The sequence below is a fragment of the Coregonus clupeaformis genome, chromosome 21, assembly GCF_020615455.1.
Source record: "Coregonus clupeaformis isolate EN_2021a chromosome 21, ASM2061545v1, whole genome shotgun sequence".
NCBI lineage: Eukaryota > Metazoa > Chordata > Actinopteri > Salmoniformes > Salmonidae > Coregonus > Coregonus clupeaformis.
The window spans coordinates 30,310,425-30,325,716 of record NC_059212.1 but is presented as its reverse complement, the minus strand read 5'-3'; the positions used below and the strand labels follow the sequence as shown (position 1 = coordinate 30,325,716).

Genomic DNA, 15,292 nt, shown 5'->3' with positions numbered 1-15,292 from the left:
CAAGTCAATGTGCGGGGGTACAGGTTAGTCGAGGTAATTTGTACATGTAGGTAGGGGTAAAGTGACTGCATAGATAATAAACAGCAAGTAGCAGCAGTGTAAAATCAAAGGGGGGGGGTGTCAATGTAAATAGTCCACGTGGCCATTTGATTAATTGTTCAGCAGTCTTATGGCTTGGGGGTAGAAGCTGTTAAGGAGCCTTTTGGACCTAGACTTGGCGCTCCGGTACCGCTTGCCGTGCGGTAGCAGAGAGAACAGTCTATGACATGGGTGACTGGAGTCTTTGACAATTTTTGGGGCCTTCCTCTGACACCACCTAGTATATAGGTCCTGGATGGCAGGAAGCTTGGCCCCGGCCACTAGGAGCGCCGCTTCTGGATGAGCATTTTCTTGTTTGCTTATGGCCTTATACAGCTCGTTGAGTGTGGTCTTAGTGCCAGCATCGGTTTATGGTGGTAAATAGACGGCTACGAAATATATAGATGAAAACTCTCTTGGTAGATAGACTTTAGAAACTCCATCTCTGCTCTGTACAGACTACTTCTCTTAATCTTTTTCATAACACTGTGCCTCCCTCCCTACACTGACTATAACTTCCCCTGGGGATCCCATTCAGTTGTATCCATCTATTTGCCCACATTAATATTAGCACATTTAGTACATTAAGTACCATACTGCAGTTTTTCTCAGTAAATTAAAGTTCCCTCTCCTCTTCCCCAGGACTTCCTGACAGATCTAGTGATGTCCGAGGTGGACCGCTGTGCAGACCACGACGTCTTGATCTTCAGAGAGAACACGCTGGCCACCAAGGCCATAGAGGAGTACCTCAAACTGGTGGGACAGAAGTACCTGTATGACGCACTAGGTGAGAGGGCAGGGTTTATAATAGATGTTCTTATGATCCAGTTCAAATTCAGTGGAAGCTCTTGATGTATGACAGTTATTGATTGCTGAATTGGCAGGTTTTCAAACTATTCCATGGGTTTTTGTCAATGACGTATTACTGCTCTTCAACCAAGTCTGTGTTTTCTCCTGGGTACTGTAGGAGAGTTCATCAAAGCGTTGTATGAGTCAGATGAGAACTGTGAGGTGGACCCGGGGAAGTGCTCCAGCAGTGAACTCCCTGAGCACCAGAGCAACCTGAAGATGTGCTGCGAGCTGGCCTTCTGCAAGATCATTAACTCCTACTGGTGAGATCAGTCCCTCAGCACTCTAAAGGCTAAAGCCACATAGCCTGCTTCTTAAGGCCAATGCCACTGAGCCAGCCAGAGGGCCTTTAATCGCCTCCACTTAGGGCAAGTCCTAGCTCCTTGAAAATGGGTAGCTATAACATTATGTGAATAGAGAAGAATATCTGCAGCACTGCGGAACTTGAAACACAGATTTGGGGGACTTGTTTTCTTGTTGTTCTGAAAGAGATTGTCATAGAGTTGGATGTTACAGTACATCTGGTTTGGCTTTAATAGTGACGATGTATAGTGCATGCTGCCCCCTGGTGGTAATATGTGGAGGTGCATGTGTGTGCATATTTTCTGATTCATACCACGGTCGTCTCACTCTGGAAACCAGCGTCTTAACCATTAGACCAAGAGGAAATTCTCTCTTGGGCCGAGTGTTACACTAGCAGGCAGGGCTACCTCATCATGAGCTTGTGATTCCTAATCATCTCCGCTACACTGACTCTTCCCTCTGCCTCCCCAGTGTGTTCCCACGGGAGCTGAAGGAAGTGTTTGCAGCGTGGAAGCAGCAGTGTCTGTCCCGAGGGAACCAGGACATCAGCAAGCGCCTCATCAGCGCCTCCCTGTTCCTCCGCTTCCTCTGTCCCGCCATCATGTCTCCCTCGCTCTTCAGCCTCATGCAGGAGTACCCCGACGACCGCACCTCCCGTACCCTCACCCTCATCGCCAAGGTCATTCAGAACCTGGCCAACTTCGCCAAGTAGGTTTCTCCTGTTGCTGGTGGTGTATGGTAGATCACGGCTACGTGTCAAACGGCACCCTATAGTGCACTACTTTTGACCAGGCCCTGGCTCTGCTCAAGTGTAGTGCACTGTATAGGGAATAAGGTAGAATTTCGTTAATAATTTCACCTTTGCAAATTTACAAGACAATCAAAGCATGTCGCGCTAAGTAGAAAGTGCATCATATGAACGTAAGTGCATCATATGAACGTTTGTTATTGTCTGTTTCCAAGGTTTGGCAACAAAGAGGAGTACATGGCGTTCATGAACGACTTCCTGGAGCACGAATGGGCAGGTATGATGCGTTTCCTCACCGAGGTCTCCAACCCAGAGACCATCTCCAACACGCCAGGGTTCGAAGGTTACATCGACCTTGGCCGAGAGCTGTCGGTCCTCCACTCGCTTCTGTGGGACGTGGTGTCCCAGTTGGACAAGGTAAGGAAGACCTTGGAGTGGGCAGCAATGATACCTCTGTTAACAGATGTTGCAAAAACAATTTGTATCCCAAATAGCACCCTGTTCCCTTTATTGTGAACTACTTTTGACCAGGGCCCATAAGGCATTACATAGGGAATTTAGTGCAATTTGGGACACGTACATATATTTGTAAGCCTAAAGCTGAAATGGAAAGTGCTGTACTTTAATGAGATGCTAAGGTTCCTAATTGTGGCCCTTAGTAGGTGTCTGTTGAGTTAAGAGGCTCTGTTGTAAAAAAATGTTTTTGTCATTTTAGTAGACGCTCTTATCCAGAGCGACTTACAGTTAGTGAGTGCATACATTTTTCATAATGGCCCCCCGTGGGAATCGAACCCACAACCCTGGCGTTGTAAGCGCCATGCTCTACCAACTGAGCTACAGGAGGCCGTGGTGTGTAGTGGGTTTGGGTCTGCCCATTTGATTGTGTGTTATCATCCTGACAAAGATCTTTCTTTCCCTACTCTGTTTGACAACTTCGTTTGCAGGCATGGAGTGGATCTTTACAGCTGCTATGAATCTAAATGCACAAATGTATGATTCTGAATAATGCTGAAAGTAATCATGTTTTTATGGATGAAATGTGGGTAGATGGGTCTAATTAGATCACTGTGACATAATCATATAATTGTGCAATGATCTAATAATATTAAGTGGCGTTAGGACAAAAGTCTGCCTAATCAGCTTACACCACATTGACTTACATCTCAAGCCTGCCATGGCTAAAGGGTTAGTTAATTACTTTATGAGTAGAGGGAAACTGAATTACTGTCCAGGATGTTTTTACCCCACATTTTTCACTAGGATGTTCCTTAATGTCTGTCGAGTCTAGAAGTCTATGTTTAAGGTTTTAAAGCAGGGTAACATCACCCACTCATTCACTGTTCCCACCAATCCCCCTAACCTTAATCCCGCAAGGCTCCTGCGCTGTACATCAGTTTATTTTAATGCATGTTTATTCTACTGCATTATTTACACCCCTCTGCACAAATGTTCTGTGAACCCTAGTTGTTTTACAGCATCCATTTTTAAATCCTTCCTGCATCTTACCTCACAACCTTCTGTATTAGTTTGCCCTTGATGCATGTTTGCTGTGTTTGGAATGTCTGTTATTTAGTGGCATGTGTTGCAATTTTTTTTTTACCCCAAACTTATTAATTTCCTTATGTTTTTTCCTCTTATGTATGTACTTTCTTTTCTTTTGCCTCTACGCCCACCCCTTCCCCCTTTTCCACTCCGCCCGACACACACACTTGGTGTCTTCATGGTTACGCTGTCCCGCCAATGCCAATGCATTATGGTGCTTCTCATTGCCAACCAACCAACAAATCCAACCCATCAATCTTCCACCCTCCAAACCTTCTGCCATCCTCATTCCACAATGCTGGGTGACGTGGCCTGGTGCTGCTGCCCCTCGTCTTGGTAACGTGCAACCCAGGGTGAAAATTCCTTCCTGCAGGCGACCATAGCCAAGCTGGGCCCCCTGCCCCGCATCCTGGGGGACATAGCCCGCTCTCTGTCCAGCCCCACGCCCATCCAGCAGCAGCTCCGACGCTTCCAGGACTACAGCTCCTCACACAACATCAGCGGCAGCGTCTCCTCAGGCCTGCAGAGGATATTCGAAGATCCAGCTGACCGGTAGGGCTCCAAAATGGTCACAACTGTCGCAATGGTATTGTCAATCACCACCCAGCCATGCATGGCGTAATTATGTGGTGTAGTTCTGGCTGTAGTTCTTTTCAAAGGCTGTTTCATCTGGTGATTTTGTGCCAGTTATCCTAGAGATTCATACTTAAAGTTGAAAGTATTTGATCCCCTGCTGATTTTGTACGTTTGCCCACTGACAAAGAAATGATCAGTCTATAATTTTAATGGTAGGTTTATTTGAACAGTGAGAGACAGAATAACAACAACAAAATCCAGAAAAACGCATGTCAAAAATGTTATAAATTGATTTGCATTTTATTGAGGGAAATAAGTATTTGACCCCCTCTCAATCAGAATGACTTCTGGCTCCCAGATGTCTTTTATACAGGTAACTGAGATTAGGAGCACACTCTTAAAGGGAGTGCTCCTAATCTCAGCTTGTTAGCTGTATAAAAGACACCTGTCCACAGAAGCAATCAATCAATCAGATTCCAAACTCTCCACCATGGCCAAGACCAAAGAGCTCTCCAAGGCTGTCAGGGACAAAATTGTAGACCTACACAAGGCTGGAATGGGCTACAAGACCATCGCCAAGCAGCTTGGTGATAAGGTGACAACAGTTGGTGCGATTATTCGTGAATGGAAGAAACACAAAATAACTGTCATTCTCCCTCGGCCTGGGGCTCCATGCAAGATCTCACCTCGTGGAGTTGCAATGATCATGAGAACGGTGAGGAATCAGCCCAGAACTACACGGGAGGATCTTGTCAATGATCTCAAGGCAGCTGGGACCATAGTCACCAAGAAAACAATTGGTAACACACTACGCCGTGAAGGACTGAAAACCTGCAGCGCCCGCAAGGTCCCCCTGCTCAAGAAAGCACATATACAGGGCCGTCTGAAGTTTGCCAATCAACATCTGAATGATTCAGAGGAGAACTGGGTGAAAGTGTTGTGGTCAGATGAGACCAAAATCGAGCTCTTTGGCATCAACTCAACTCGCCGTGTTTGGAGGAGGAGGAATGCTGCCTATGACCCCAAGAACACCATCCCCACCGTCAAACATGGAGGTGGAAACATTATGCTTTGGGGGTGTTTTTCTGCTAAGGGGACAGGACAACTTCACCGCATCAAAGGGGCGATGGACGGGGCCATGTACAGTCAAATCTTGGGTGAGAACCTCCTTCCCACAGCTAGGGCATTGAAAATGGGTCGTGGATGGGTATTCCAGCATGACAATGACCCAAAACACACGGCCAAGGCAACAAAGGAGTGGCTCGAGAAGAAGAACATTAAGGTCCTGGAGTGGCCTAGCCAGTCTCCAGACCTTAATCCCATAGAAAATCTGTGGAGGGAGCTGAAGGTTAGAGTTGCCAAACATCAGCCTCGAAACCTTAATGACTTGGAGAAGATCTGCAAAGAGGAGTGGAACAAAATCCCTCCTGAGATGTGTGCAAACCTGGTGGGCAACTACAAGAAACGTCTGACCTCTGTGATTGCCAACAAGGGTTTTGCCACCAAGTACTAAGTCATGTTTTGCAGAGGGGTCAAATACTTATTTCCCTCATTAAAATGCAAATCAATTTATAAAATTTTTGACATGCGTTTTTCTGGATTTTGTTGTTGTTATTCTGTCTCTCACTGTTCAAATAAACCTACCTATAAAATTATAGACTGATCATGTCTTTGTCAGTGGGCAAACGTACAAAATCAGGGGATCAAATACTTTTTTCCCTCAGATAGATAGGTTGTTTTATGTTGTATTGATTTGGGAGATGACTCGCTGCTAGGATCTTTCTAAATAAAGCTGCAGCTAGAGACTTCCTATTTTTAGCGGCTGTAGAGGTAGAGGGAATCCAAGGTTTTTCCGGCTTTAAAGTGAATCTGTGTAAACATTGGTGCTAAAGGAACATTGAGTAAACTTAGCCTACATTTAATGTTGTGTGTCCAAAATGGAACCCTATTTCCTAGGCATTTATAGTGCACTAATTTTGACCAGACCCCTATGGGCCCTGTTCAAAAGTAGTGCGCTACATAGGGAATATAATGCCATTTGGGATGCACCCATGTTCTTGGTCTGGTCCTAGCTTTGGTTTCAGAACTCTCTGTTAATGTGTTGTGTGTTTACTGTCCACGTCTTGCAGTGAGGTTCGCAGCATCAAGTCCCCAGTCCAGGAGCATGTTATGAACGGCCTTCACCGGGGGAAGCACCCTCTCCTGGGCCAGCAGTCATCCGGCCATAGCATGAGCTTCTCGGACAAGGAGGAGCGAGAGAACCTCCAGCCCAACGGACGCAGCATCTCCCTGGTGGACCTCCAGGACTCTCACATGGTCCAGAGTGGCCAGGGACCCCTCCCCCTCCACGAGGCTCCCCCCAAGCTGAGCAGGGTGGGATCCCAGGTCTCTATAGGACACCCCCATCAGGCTACCACCCCACAGTCACACCAAGCCCTCCACCAGAAGCCCTCGTTACAGGACAACCTCCCCCAGAGTGCACCCCAGGTGCGTCGGCCCCTGCCCTCTTCCCTCAGCCAGCAGAGGAGCCGCCAGCCCCTCTCTTTCCAAAACCCTGTCTATCACCTTAGCAACCTGACACAACAACAACCCACAGCAGTACACTCCACAACACACTCGGTCCACTCCCACTCAGTGCACTCCCTGCAGCCGGACTCCAGCTCGGAGAACCTGAGCACCGATAGCTCCCGCAGCCACAGCAACTCGGAGGTAGAGTTTGGAGACGGGAGCCAGGGGGGGAAAGGGGGCAGGGTCCCGTCCAATAGCAGTCTGGAGGAGTTCAGCCGGCGGAGTACGCAGAGCGAAGACTGCTCGACGCCGCACCGCCACAACCTGCCAGACCACCACGGAGGAGCCCACGCTGTGGCAGTGCCCAGGCAAAGCAGCACGGGCACGGCTCACATCGTGAGGGTGGAGCAGCAGAGCCGCAGCGGGGGGAGTGGTGGGGCCCGGACTCCCCGCTCCCTGCCCCATAGCGCCTCTCTGCGCAGCAGCAGCTCCATCAACACAGAGCCCATGCCAATCCCCATCCAGGCCCAGCCAGGCACAGGAGGCCGCTCACACCAACAGTCCACCTGCTCCATGGAGAGCCCTGTGCCCCCCGTCAGGAGCGTGGCCAAGCAGCAGATGCCACAGCAGGTACTGGTCTGGCATACAGAACTACACTTAGATTCACACACACTCCGCTCCGACACCCCAATATAATATCTGTTATTATTATCAAGAAATAAAGTGTGGCCAAAGTCATGTTGGGCACTCAGGGTAGATTTGATTGACATACAGGTATCTGTGGTGGTGCAGGTGGCGTCGCCGGTAGAGCCAGTCACCATGTCACCGGTAGAGAGGACAGCGGCGTGGGTACTGAATAACGGACAGTTCGATGACGAGGAGGAGGCGGCCCCAGCAGATCAGAACAGGGAGGACAGCAGGCACGCCAAGAAGGTAAAGACACAGCCAGAGTCTCAGTCAATGAAGGTTTGATGGCCAAAACATTTTCAAGTTAAATGGATGTCTTCTTCATAATCATCCAAGTCAACACATCAGCCTGCTAAGCCAGTGTAGGCAGACAGAGGTAGTCTTAGTCATGACTAACACCATCATCCCCTCCCACTCACCTTCCCTCTCTCTCCCTTTCCCTCTCTCTCCCTTTCCCTCTCTCTCTCTTTCCCTCTCTATCGTTCTCTCTTTCCCCCTGTCTCTCTCTTTCCCTCTTTCTCTCTGTCTCTCTCACCTCTCTCCCGCCAGTATGAACAGGAAATCTCCAAGCTGAAGGAACGCCTGCGGGTGTCTAGTCGGTGTCTGGAGGAGTACGAGAGACGTCTGCTGGCCCAGGAGCAGCAGATGCAGAAACTGCTGATGGAGTACAAGGCCCGCCTGGAGGACAGTGAGGAGAGGCTGCGGCGGCAGCAGGAGGAGAAGGACAACCAGATGAAGAGCATCATCTGCAGGTAGGCATTACTAGGCAACCCTCTGGAAGATTTTGCTTAAAACAAACCCGTACTCCAGTCTGAATTCCTTTGAATGAATGATTGATTGAATGAAAGCAAAATCACAGATTGACTGCTTAATGGCATGCCTATAGTGTCTTGTATAGTTGTGTCCCGAATGGCACTCCATTCCCTATAGATTCGGAAAGTATTCAGACTCATTTACTTTTTCCACATTTTGTTACGTTACAGCCTTATTCTAAAATGGATTAAATTATTTTTTTCCTCATCAATCTACACACAATACCCCATGATGACAAAGCGAAAACAGTTTTTTAGAAATACCTTATTTACATAAGTATTCAGACCCTTTGCTATGAGACTCGAAATTGAGCTCAGGTGCATCCTGTTTCCATTGATCATCCTTGAGATGTTTCTACAACTTCATTGTGCAGTCCACCTGTGGTAAATTCAATTGATTGGACATGATTTGGAAAGGCACGCACCTGTCTATATAAGGTCCCACAGTTGACAGTGCATGTCAGAGCAAAAACCAAGCCATGAGGTCGAAGGAATTATCCGTAGAGCTCCGGGACAGGATTGTGTCGAGGAACAGATCTGGGGAAGGGTACCAAAACATTTCTGCAGCATTGAAGGTCCCCAAGAACACAGTGGCCTCCATCATTGTTAAATGGAAGAAGTTTGGAACCACCAAGACTCTTCATAGAGCTGGCCGCCCGGCCAAACTGAGCAATCGGGGGAGAAGGGCCTTGGTCAGGGAGGTGACCAAGAACCCGATGGTCACTTTGACAGAGCTCTAGAGTTCCTCTGTGGAGCTGGGAGAACCCTCCAGAAGGACAACCATCTCTGCAGCACTCCACCAATCAGGCCTTTATGGTAGAGTGGCTAGACGGAAGCCACTCCTCAGTAAAAGGCACATGACAGCCTGCTTGGAGTTTGCCAAAAGGCACCTAATGGACTCTCAAACGATGAGAAACAAGATTCTCTGGTCTGATGAAACCAAGATTGAACTCTTTGGCCTGAATGCCAAGCATCACATCTGGAGGAAACCTGGCACCATCCCTACGGTGAAGCATGGTGGTGGCAGCATCATGCTGTGGGGATGTTTTTCAGCGGCAGGGACTGGGAGACTAGTCAGGATCGAGGAAAAGATGAACGGAGCAGATCCTTGATGAAAACTTGCTCAGGACCTCAGACTGGGGCGACGGTTCACCTTCCAACAGGACAACGACCCTAAGCACACAGCCAAGACAACACAGGAGTGGCTTCAGTACAAGTCTCTCAATGTCCTTGAGTGGCCCAGCCAGAGCCCGGACTTGAACCCGATCTAACATCTCTGGAGAGACCTGAAAATAGCTGTGCAGCGACACTCCCCATCCAACCTGACAGAGCTTGAGAGGATCTGCAGAGAAGAATGGGAGAAACTCCCCAAATACAGATGTGCCAAGCTTGTAGCGTCATAACCAAGAAGACTCGAGGCTGTAATCGCTGCCAAAGGTGCTTCAACAAAGTACTGAGTAAAGGGTCTGAATACTTATGTAAATGTGATATTTCCATATCTTTTGGGGTTGATACATTTGCAAAAATTTCTTCAAACCTGGTTTTGCTCTGTCATTATGGAGTATTGTGTGTAGATTGATGAGGGAAAAAAAACAATTTAATACATTTTAGAATAAGACTGTAACGTAACAAAATGTGGAAAAAGTCAAGGGGTCTGAATACTTTCCGAATGCACTACTTTTGACCAGGGTCTACCATTTGAGATGCAGCCTATGACCTCCCCTTTTGGTTTGTATGCGTCTGAGATGGCTATACTCTGTCACTCACAGGTTAATTGCTGTAGAGGAGGAGCTGAAGAGAGACCATGCAGAGATGCAGGCTGTCATAGACGCCAAGCAGAAGATCATTGATGCACAGGTATAGTAACAGAAAACGCTACACATATTGTCTGTACTCTATGTATGGCTTGAATAAATCCAATACTCAGACCCATTCAGTTCTATCCCCTTATGAGTAATATTCTACTCTCCATGGAAACAGATTCATTCAGTCTTACATTTGGGGTTGCTTACCTTGTCTTATATCCTTGACAGCTTTTCAGAGCAATCTTGAATGCCATAGATAGTCTCACCAGAGGCACCTAACATTTGCTCTCGCTTTTTGGGCTTTTAACAGGGCCTGTTTATCAGCTCGTTGTCTCTGAAGACTTTCTCTTTGAGAAGGTCATACTTTACGGCAACAGATCTTCAATACCAAGCAGGGAAAGAGGAGAAGAAAATAGGATCAATGTTAACTATTATTTCACTATCAAAATACATATTTTAAATGCTTTGACTTTTTAAAATGTATACTTTCTTTACAATGTTATCTTTTGGTTAGGGGAGATATAATTGACACAAAATGTAAAAGTATAGACTTGACATGTAGTTAGTTCTATATTCACATCCAACCAACACTTTTCAAACTTCGGAGGGGGATGGAGTTCTTGTGCTCTGCATTGGAGCAGAGAACCTGTTGGCGTGCTCACTATCACTGTTCCACTGAATTCCAGGTCAATAAATCAACAGAGGTAATCCAAGCAGGCAAGTAAACCAGTCAGTCTTCAGGTTTTGGAAAATGCCGGCAAGCCTTGTATGAGCACAACCACACTTGACACCCATTCCTTCCCTCGCTGCTAAAAAAGTCCTTATTCGTGTGCAGACTAGCGGTTGTTTGGCTGTTGTTGTTTGGCATTGCTTTTGAAATTGGATTTTGGATTTCCCCATCAGTCAGAATATAAATATAAAACATAATCTAATACATTTTCATTACTTTTGCAGTTTGAGTACACCCCTGCTGCTACAATTAATGTTTCTCCATTGCCAATGTCAATATCATCTCAGACACAAAGTGGCAATCATAGTTAAAAATCAACAATATTATAGTATGAAAATGTCTCAGTCACAAGATGGAATTAGGGCTGGAAATATTAAGCATCTACATTCAGATGTGTTTACCATTTCTGTTGCTCCAGGAATGTGTGTTGTGAGTTGCGCTCTTAGCAGATGATAGCTTTGGCTGCTTTTCACCCTGCCCTCCTAATTTAGGTACTGTCACTCCCAAAACCCATTTCCCTTTACCTCCTCTCACTCAGTTCTGCAGGAACAGTGCCATGACCTGGCTAGATGAGGTTGCCCATGGCTAGTGACAAAACTTTATTTTGTTGCTGATTTCAAGGAGGGCAAACTGAATCAGTTTTCCTCCATCTAAGATGGCATCACGTTGGTGGTAATTGGGGGGGAACGATCAAATATATAATGTACAGGACAGTTCAGTCCAAGGTTTTGCATGGAATTGGGATTTCAGTAAAACAATTTAATGATAGTTGAATACAAATAATCCTCGTGTTTACAAAATATAAATGTACAATTGTTTTCAGTTGAAAGCCATGCCACTGTTGACATGTAGGCTCTGTGAATGGTATACGAATGGATATATACAGTATCTCACAAAAGTGAGTACACCCCTCACATTTTTGTAAATATTTGAGTATACAGTGGGGAGAACAAGTATTTGATACACTGTCGATTTTGCAGGTTTTCCTACTTACAAAGCATGTAGAGGTCTTTTTGTCATAGGTGCACTTCAACTGTGAGAGACGGAATCTAAAACAAAAATCCAGAAAATCACATTGTATGATTTTTAAGTAATTAATTTGCATTTTATTGCATGACATACGTTTTTGATCACCTACCAACCATTAACAATTCTGGCTCTCACAGACTGTCACGATCGTCGAAGGAGGAGGACCAAGGCGCAGCGTGATATTCGTACATCTTATTTTATTAAGTGCACACACGACAAACAAAACAACAAACGATACGTGCAGTCCAACGGTACTAACACAAAACAAAAGGAACAAGATCCCACAAAGAACATATGAAAACAGCCTACCTAAGTATGGCTCCCAATCAGAGACAACGAGCAACAGCTGCCTCTGATTGGGAACCACCCTGCCCAACATAGATCTATACGATCTAGAACAGAAACCAAAACATAGAAAACACAACATAGAAGCTACATAGTGAAAACTAAACATAGAAAATCCACACCCTGGCTCAACATTTCAGAGTCCCCAGAGCCAGGGCGTGACAGTACCCCCAAAGGCGCGGACTGCGACCGCGACCGCGCCTAAACATAAACCGAACAGGGGAGGGCTGGGTGGGCATTCCTCCTCGGAGGCGGTTCCGGCTCCGGGCTTGACCACCACCCACCAACAATCCCCCCGTAGCGCCCCTGGTCCGGTCTGGCCCCGCTGGCTGGAGCTGGACTGGACATCGTAGGAGCGGATTGCTTAGGCTCCGGTGTGGAGCAGCTGACCGGTACCTGACCAGGCACCGGTGACCCAGGCACGGGTTGTGCCGGACTGACGATGCGCACCCCTGGCTTGGTGCGTGGAGCAGGAACGGGCCGGACCGGGCTGACGATGCGCACTCCTGGCTTGGTGCGGGGAGCAGGAACGGGCCGTACCGGGCTGACGACGCGCACCCCTGGCTTGGTGCGTGGAGCAGGAACGGGCCGGACCGGGCTGACGATGCGCACCCCTGGCTTGGTGCGTGGAGCAGGAACGGGCCGGACCGGGCTGACGATGCGCACCCCTGGCTTGGTGCGGGGAGCAGGAACGGGCCGTACCGGGCTGACGATGCGCACCCCTGGCTTGGTGCGTGGAGCAGGAACGGGCCGTCCCGGCCTGACGATGAGCACCATTAGCTTGGTGCGGGGAGCAGGAACAGGCCGGGCCGGGCTGGCAACGCGCACCATTGGCTTGGTGCGGGGAGCAGGAACAGGCCGGGCCGGGCTGGCGACGCGCACCATTAGCTTGGTGCGGGGAGCAGGAACAGGCCGGGCCGGGCTGGCAACGCGCACCATTGGCTTGGTGCGGGGAGCAGGAACAGGCCGGGCTGGCGACGCGCATCATTAGCTTGGTGCGGGGAGCAGGAACAGGCCGGGCCGGGCTGGCAACGCGCACCATTGGCTTGGTGCGGGGAGCAGGAACAGGCCGGGCCGGGCTGGCGACGCGCACCATTAGCTTGGTGCGGGGAGCAGGAACAGGCCGGGCCAGGCTGGCAACGCGCACCATTGGCTTGGTGCGGGGAGCAGGAACAGGCCGGGCCGGGCTGGCGACGCGCACCGTAGGCTTGGTGCGAGGGGCAGGAACAGGCCGGGCCGGGCTGGCGACGCGCACCGTAGGCTTGGTGCGAGGGACAGGAACAGGCCGGACCGTACTGGGAACACACACCACTGGCCTTAAACGGGGATCAGGAACGGGCCGGACCGGACTGGCCATACACCTCAGTACCTCTCGCCGTGCCTCTACATCTTCCTTCCCTTTTCTCACCAATGGCTCCCGTAACCCGGTGGCCTTCTCTCCTCGTCCACGAACTCGCCCCTTCTCTGCCTCCAGCAGCCCCGTCGTCCATGCCATGTGCCCCCCCCTAAACATTTTTTGGGGGTGCCTCTCGCCTGTCCGACCACGGCCCGGTTGGCGCCGCTTCTCCTCTCCTGCCTGGGTCTCCCCCTTCATAGCCCTCCGGCAACGGACGGCCTCCTCCTCCGTAATCTGCCCCCAACCGAGGAGGACATCTACTAATGTTACCTCCTGCGTGTGCTCCTGGACACGCTGCTTGGTCCTGGTGTGGTGGGATCTTCTGTCACGATCGTCGAAGGAGGAGGACCAAGGCGCAGCGTGATATTCGTACATCTTATTTTATTAAGTGCACACTTGACAAACAAAACAACAAACGATACGTGAAGTCCAACGGTACTAACACAAAACAAAAGGAACAAGATCCCACAAAGAACATATGAAAACTGCCTACCTAAGTATGGCTCCCAATCAGAGACAACGAGCAACAGCTGCCTCTGATTGGGAACCACCCTGCCCAACATAGATCTATACGATCTAGAACAGAAACCAAAACATAGAAAACACAACATAGAAGCTACATAGTGAAAACTAAACATAGAAAATCCACACCCTGGCTCAACATTTCAGAGTCCCCTGAGCCAGGGCGTGACACAGACCAGTTAGTTTTTCTTTAAGAAGCCCTCCTGTTCTCCACTCATTACCTGTATTAACTTCACCTGTTTGAACTCGTTGCCTGTATAAAAGACACCTGTCCACACACTCAATCAAACAGACTCCAACCTCTCCACAATGGCCAAGACCAGAGAGCTGTGTAAATTGTAGACCTGCACAAGGCTGTGATGGGCTACAGGACAATAGGCAAGCAGCTTGGTGAGAAGGCAACAACTGTTGGCGCAATTATTAGAAAATGGAAGAAGTTCAAGATGACGGTCAATCACCCTTGGTCTGGGGCTCCATGCAAGATCTCACCTCGTGGGGCATCAATGATCATGAGGAAGGTGAGGGATCAGCCCAGAACTACACGGCAGGACCTGGTCAATGACCTGAAGAGAGCTGGGACCACAGTCTCAAAGAAAACCATTAGTAACACACTACGCCGTCAAGGATTAAAATCCTGCAGCGCACGCAAGGTCCCCCTGCTCAAGCCAGCGCATGTCCAGGCCCATCTGAAGTTTGCCAATGGCCATCTGGATGATCCAGAGGAGGAATGGGAGAAGGTCATGTGGTCTGATGAGACAAAAATAGAGCTTTTTGGTCTAAACTCCACTCGCCGTGTTTGGAGGAAGAAGAAGGATGAGTACAACCCCAAGAACACCATCCCAACCGTGAAGCATGGAGGTGGAAACATCATTCTTTGGGGATGCTTTTCTGCAAAGGGGACAGGACGACTGCACCGTATTGAGGGGAGGATGGATGGGGCCATGTATCGCGAGATCTTGGCCAACAACCTCCTTCCCTCAGTAAGCGCATTGAAGATGGGTCGTGGCTGGGTCTTCCAGCATGACAACGACCCGAAACACACAGCCAGGGCAACTAAGTAGTGGCTCCGTAAGAAGCATCTCAAGGTCCTGGAGTGGCCTAGCCAGTCTCCAGACCTGAACCCAATAGAACATATTTGGAGGGAGCTGAAAGTCCGTATTGCCCAGCGACAGCCCCGAAACCTGAAGGATCTGGAGAAGGTCTGTATGGAGGAGTGGGCCAAAATATCTGCTGCAGTGTGTGCAAACCTAGTCAAGACCTACAGGAAACGTATGATCTCTGTAATTGCAAACAAAGGTTTCTGTACCAAATATTAAGTTCTGCTTTTCTTATGTCATGCAATAAAATGCAAATTAATTACTT

General features: G+C 48.7%; 1 protein-coding gene and 1 non-coding gene across 7 annotated transcripts in view; one reads left to right on the top strand and one right to left on the bottom strand.

Annotated features, from left to right (window-relative positions):
• LOC121535202 (ras GTPase-activating protein nGAP) overlaps positions 1–15,292 on the top strand; it is a 114,656-nt gene that overhangs the window by 95,742 nt on the left and 3,622 nt on the right. For 4 of the 6 annotated variants that reach the window (XM_041842027.2, XM_041842025.2, XM_041842024.2 and 1 more), the window contains 9 exons: positions 721–865; positions 1,046–1,190; positions 1,702–1,938; positions 2,194–2,395; positions 3,873–4,072; positions 6,226–7,234; positions 7,379–7,537; positions 7,841–8,043; positions 9,873–9,960. In XM_041842027.2, the coding sequence (XP_041697961.2) occupies positions 721–865; positions 1,046–1,190; positions 1,702–1,938; positions 2,194–2,395; positions 3,873–4,072; positions 6,226–7,234; positions 7,379–7,537; positions 7,841–8,043; positions 9,873–9,960 (2,388 nt within the window). The remainder of the gene's footprint in view (positions 1–720; positions 866–1,045; positions 1,191–1,701; positions 1,939–2,193; positions 2,396–3,872; positions 4,073–6,225; positions 7,235–7,378; positions 7,538–7,840; positions 8,044–9,872; positions 9,961–15,292) is intronic. The other 2 variants (XM_041842029.2, XM_041842026.2) reach the window with 2 other exon arrangements.
• Positions 2,749–2,824, bottom strand: trnav-uac. Its single transcript has one exon. It is a non-coding gene; the product is annotated as a tRNA-Val (tRNA).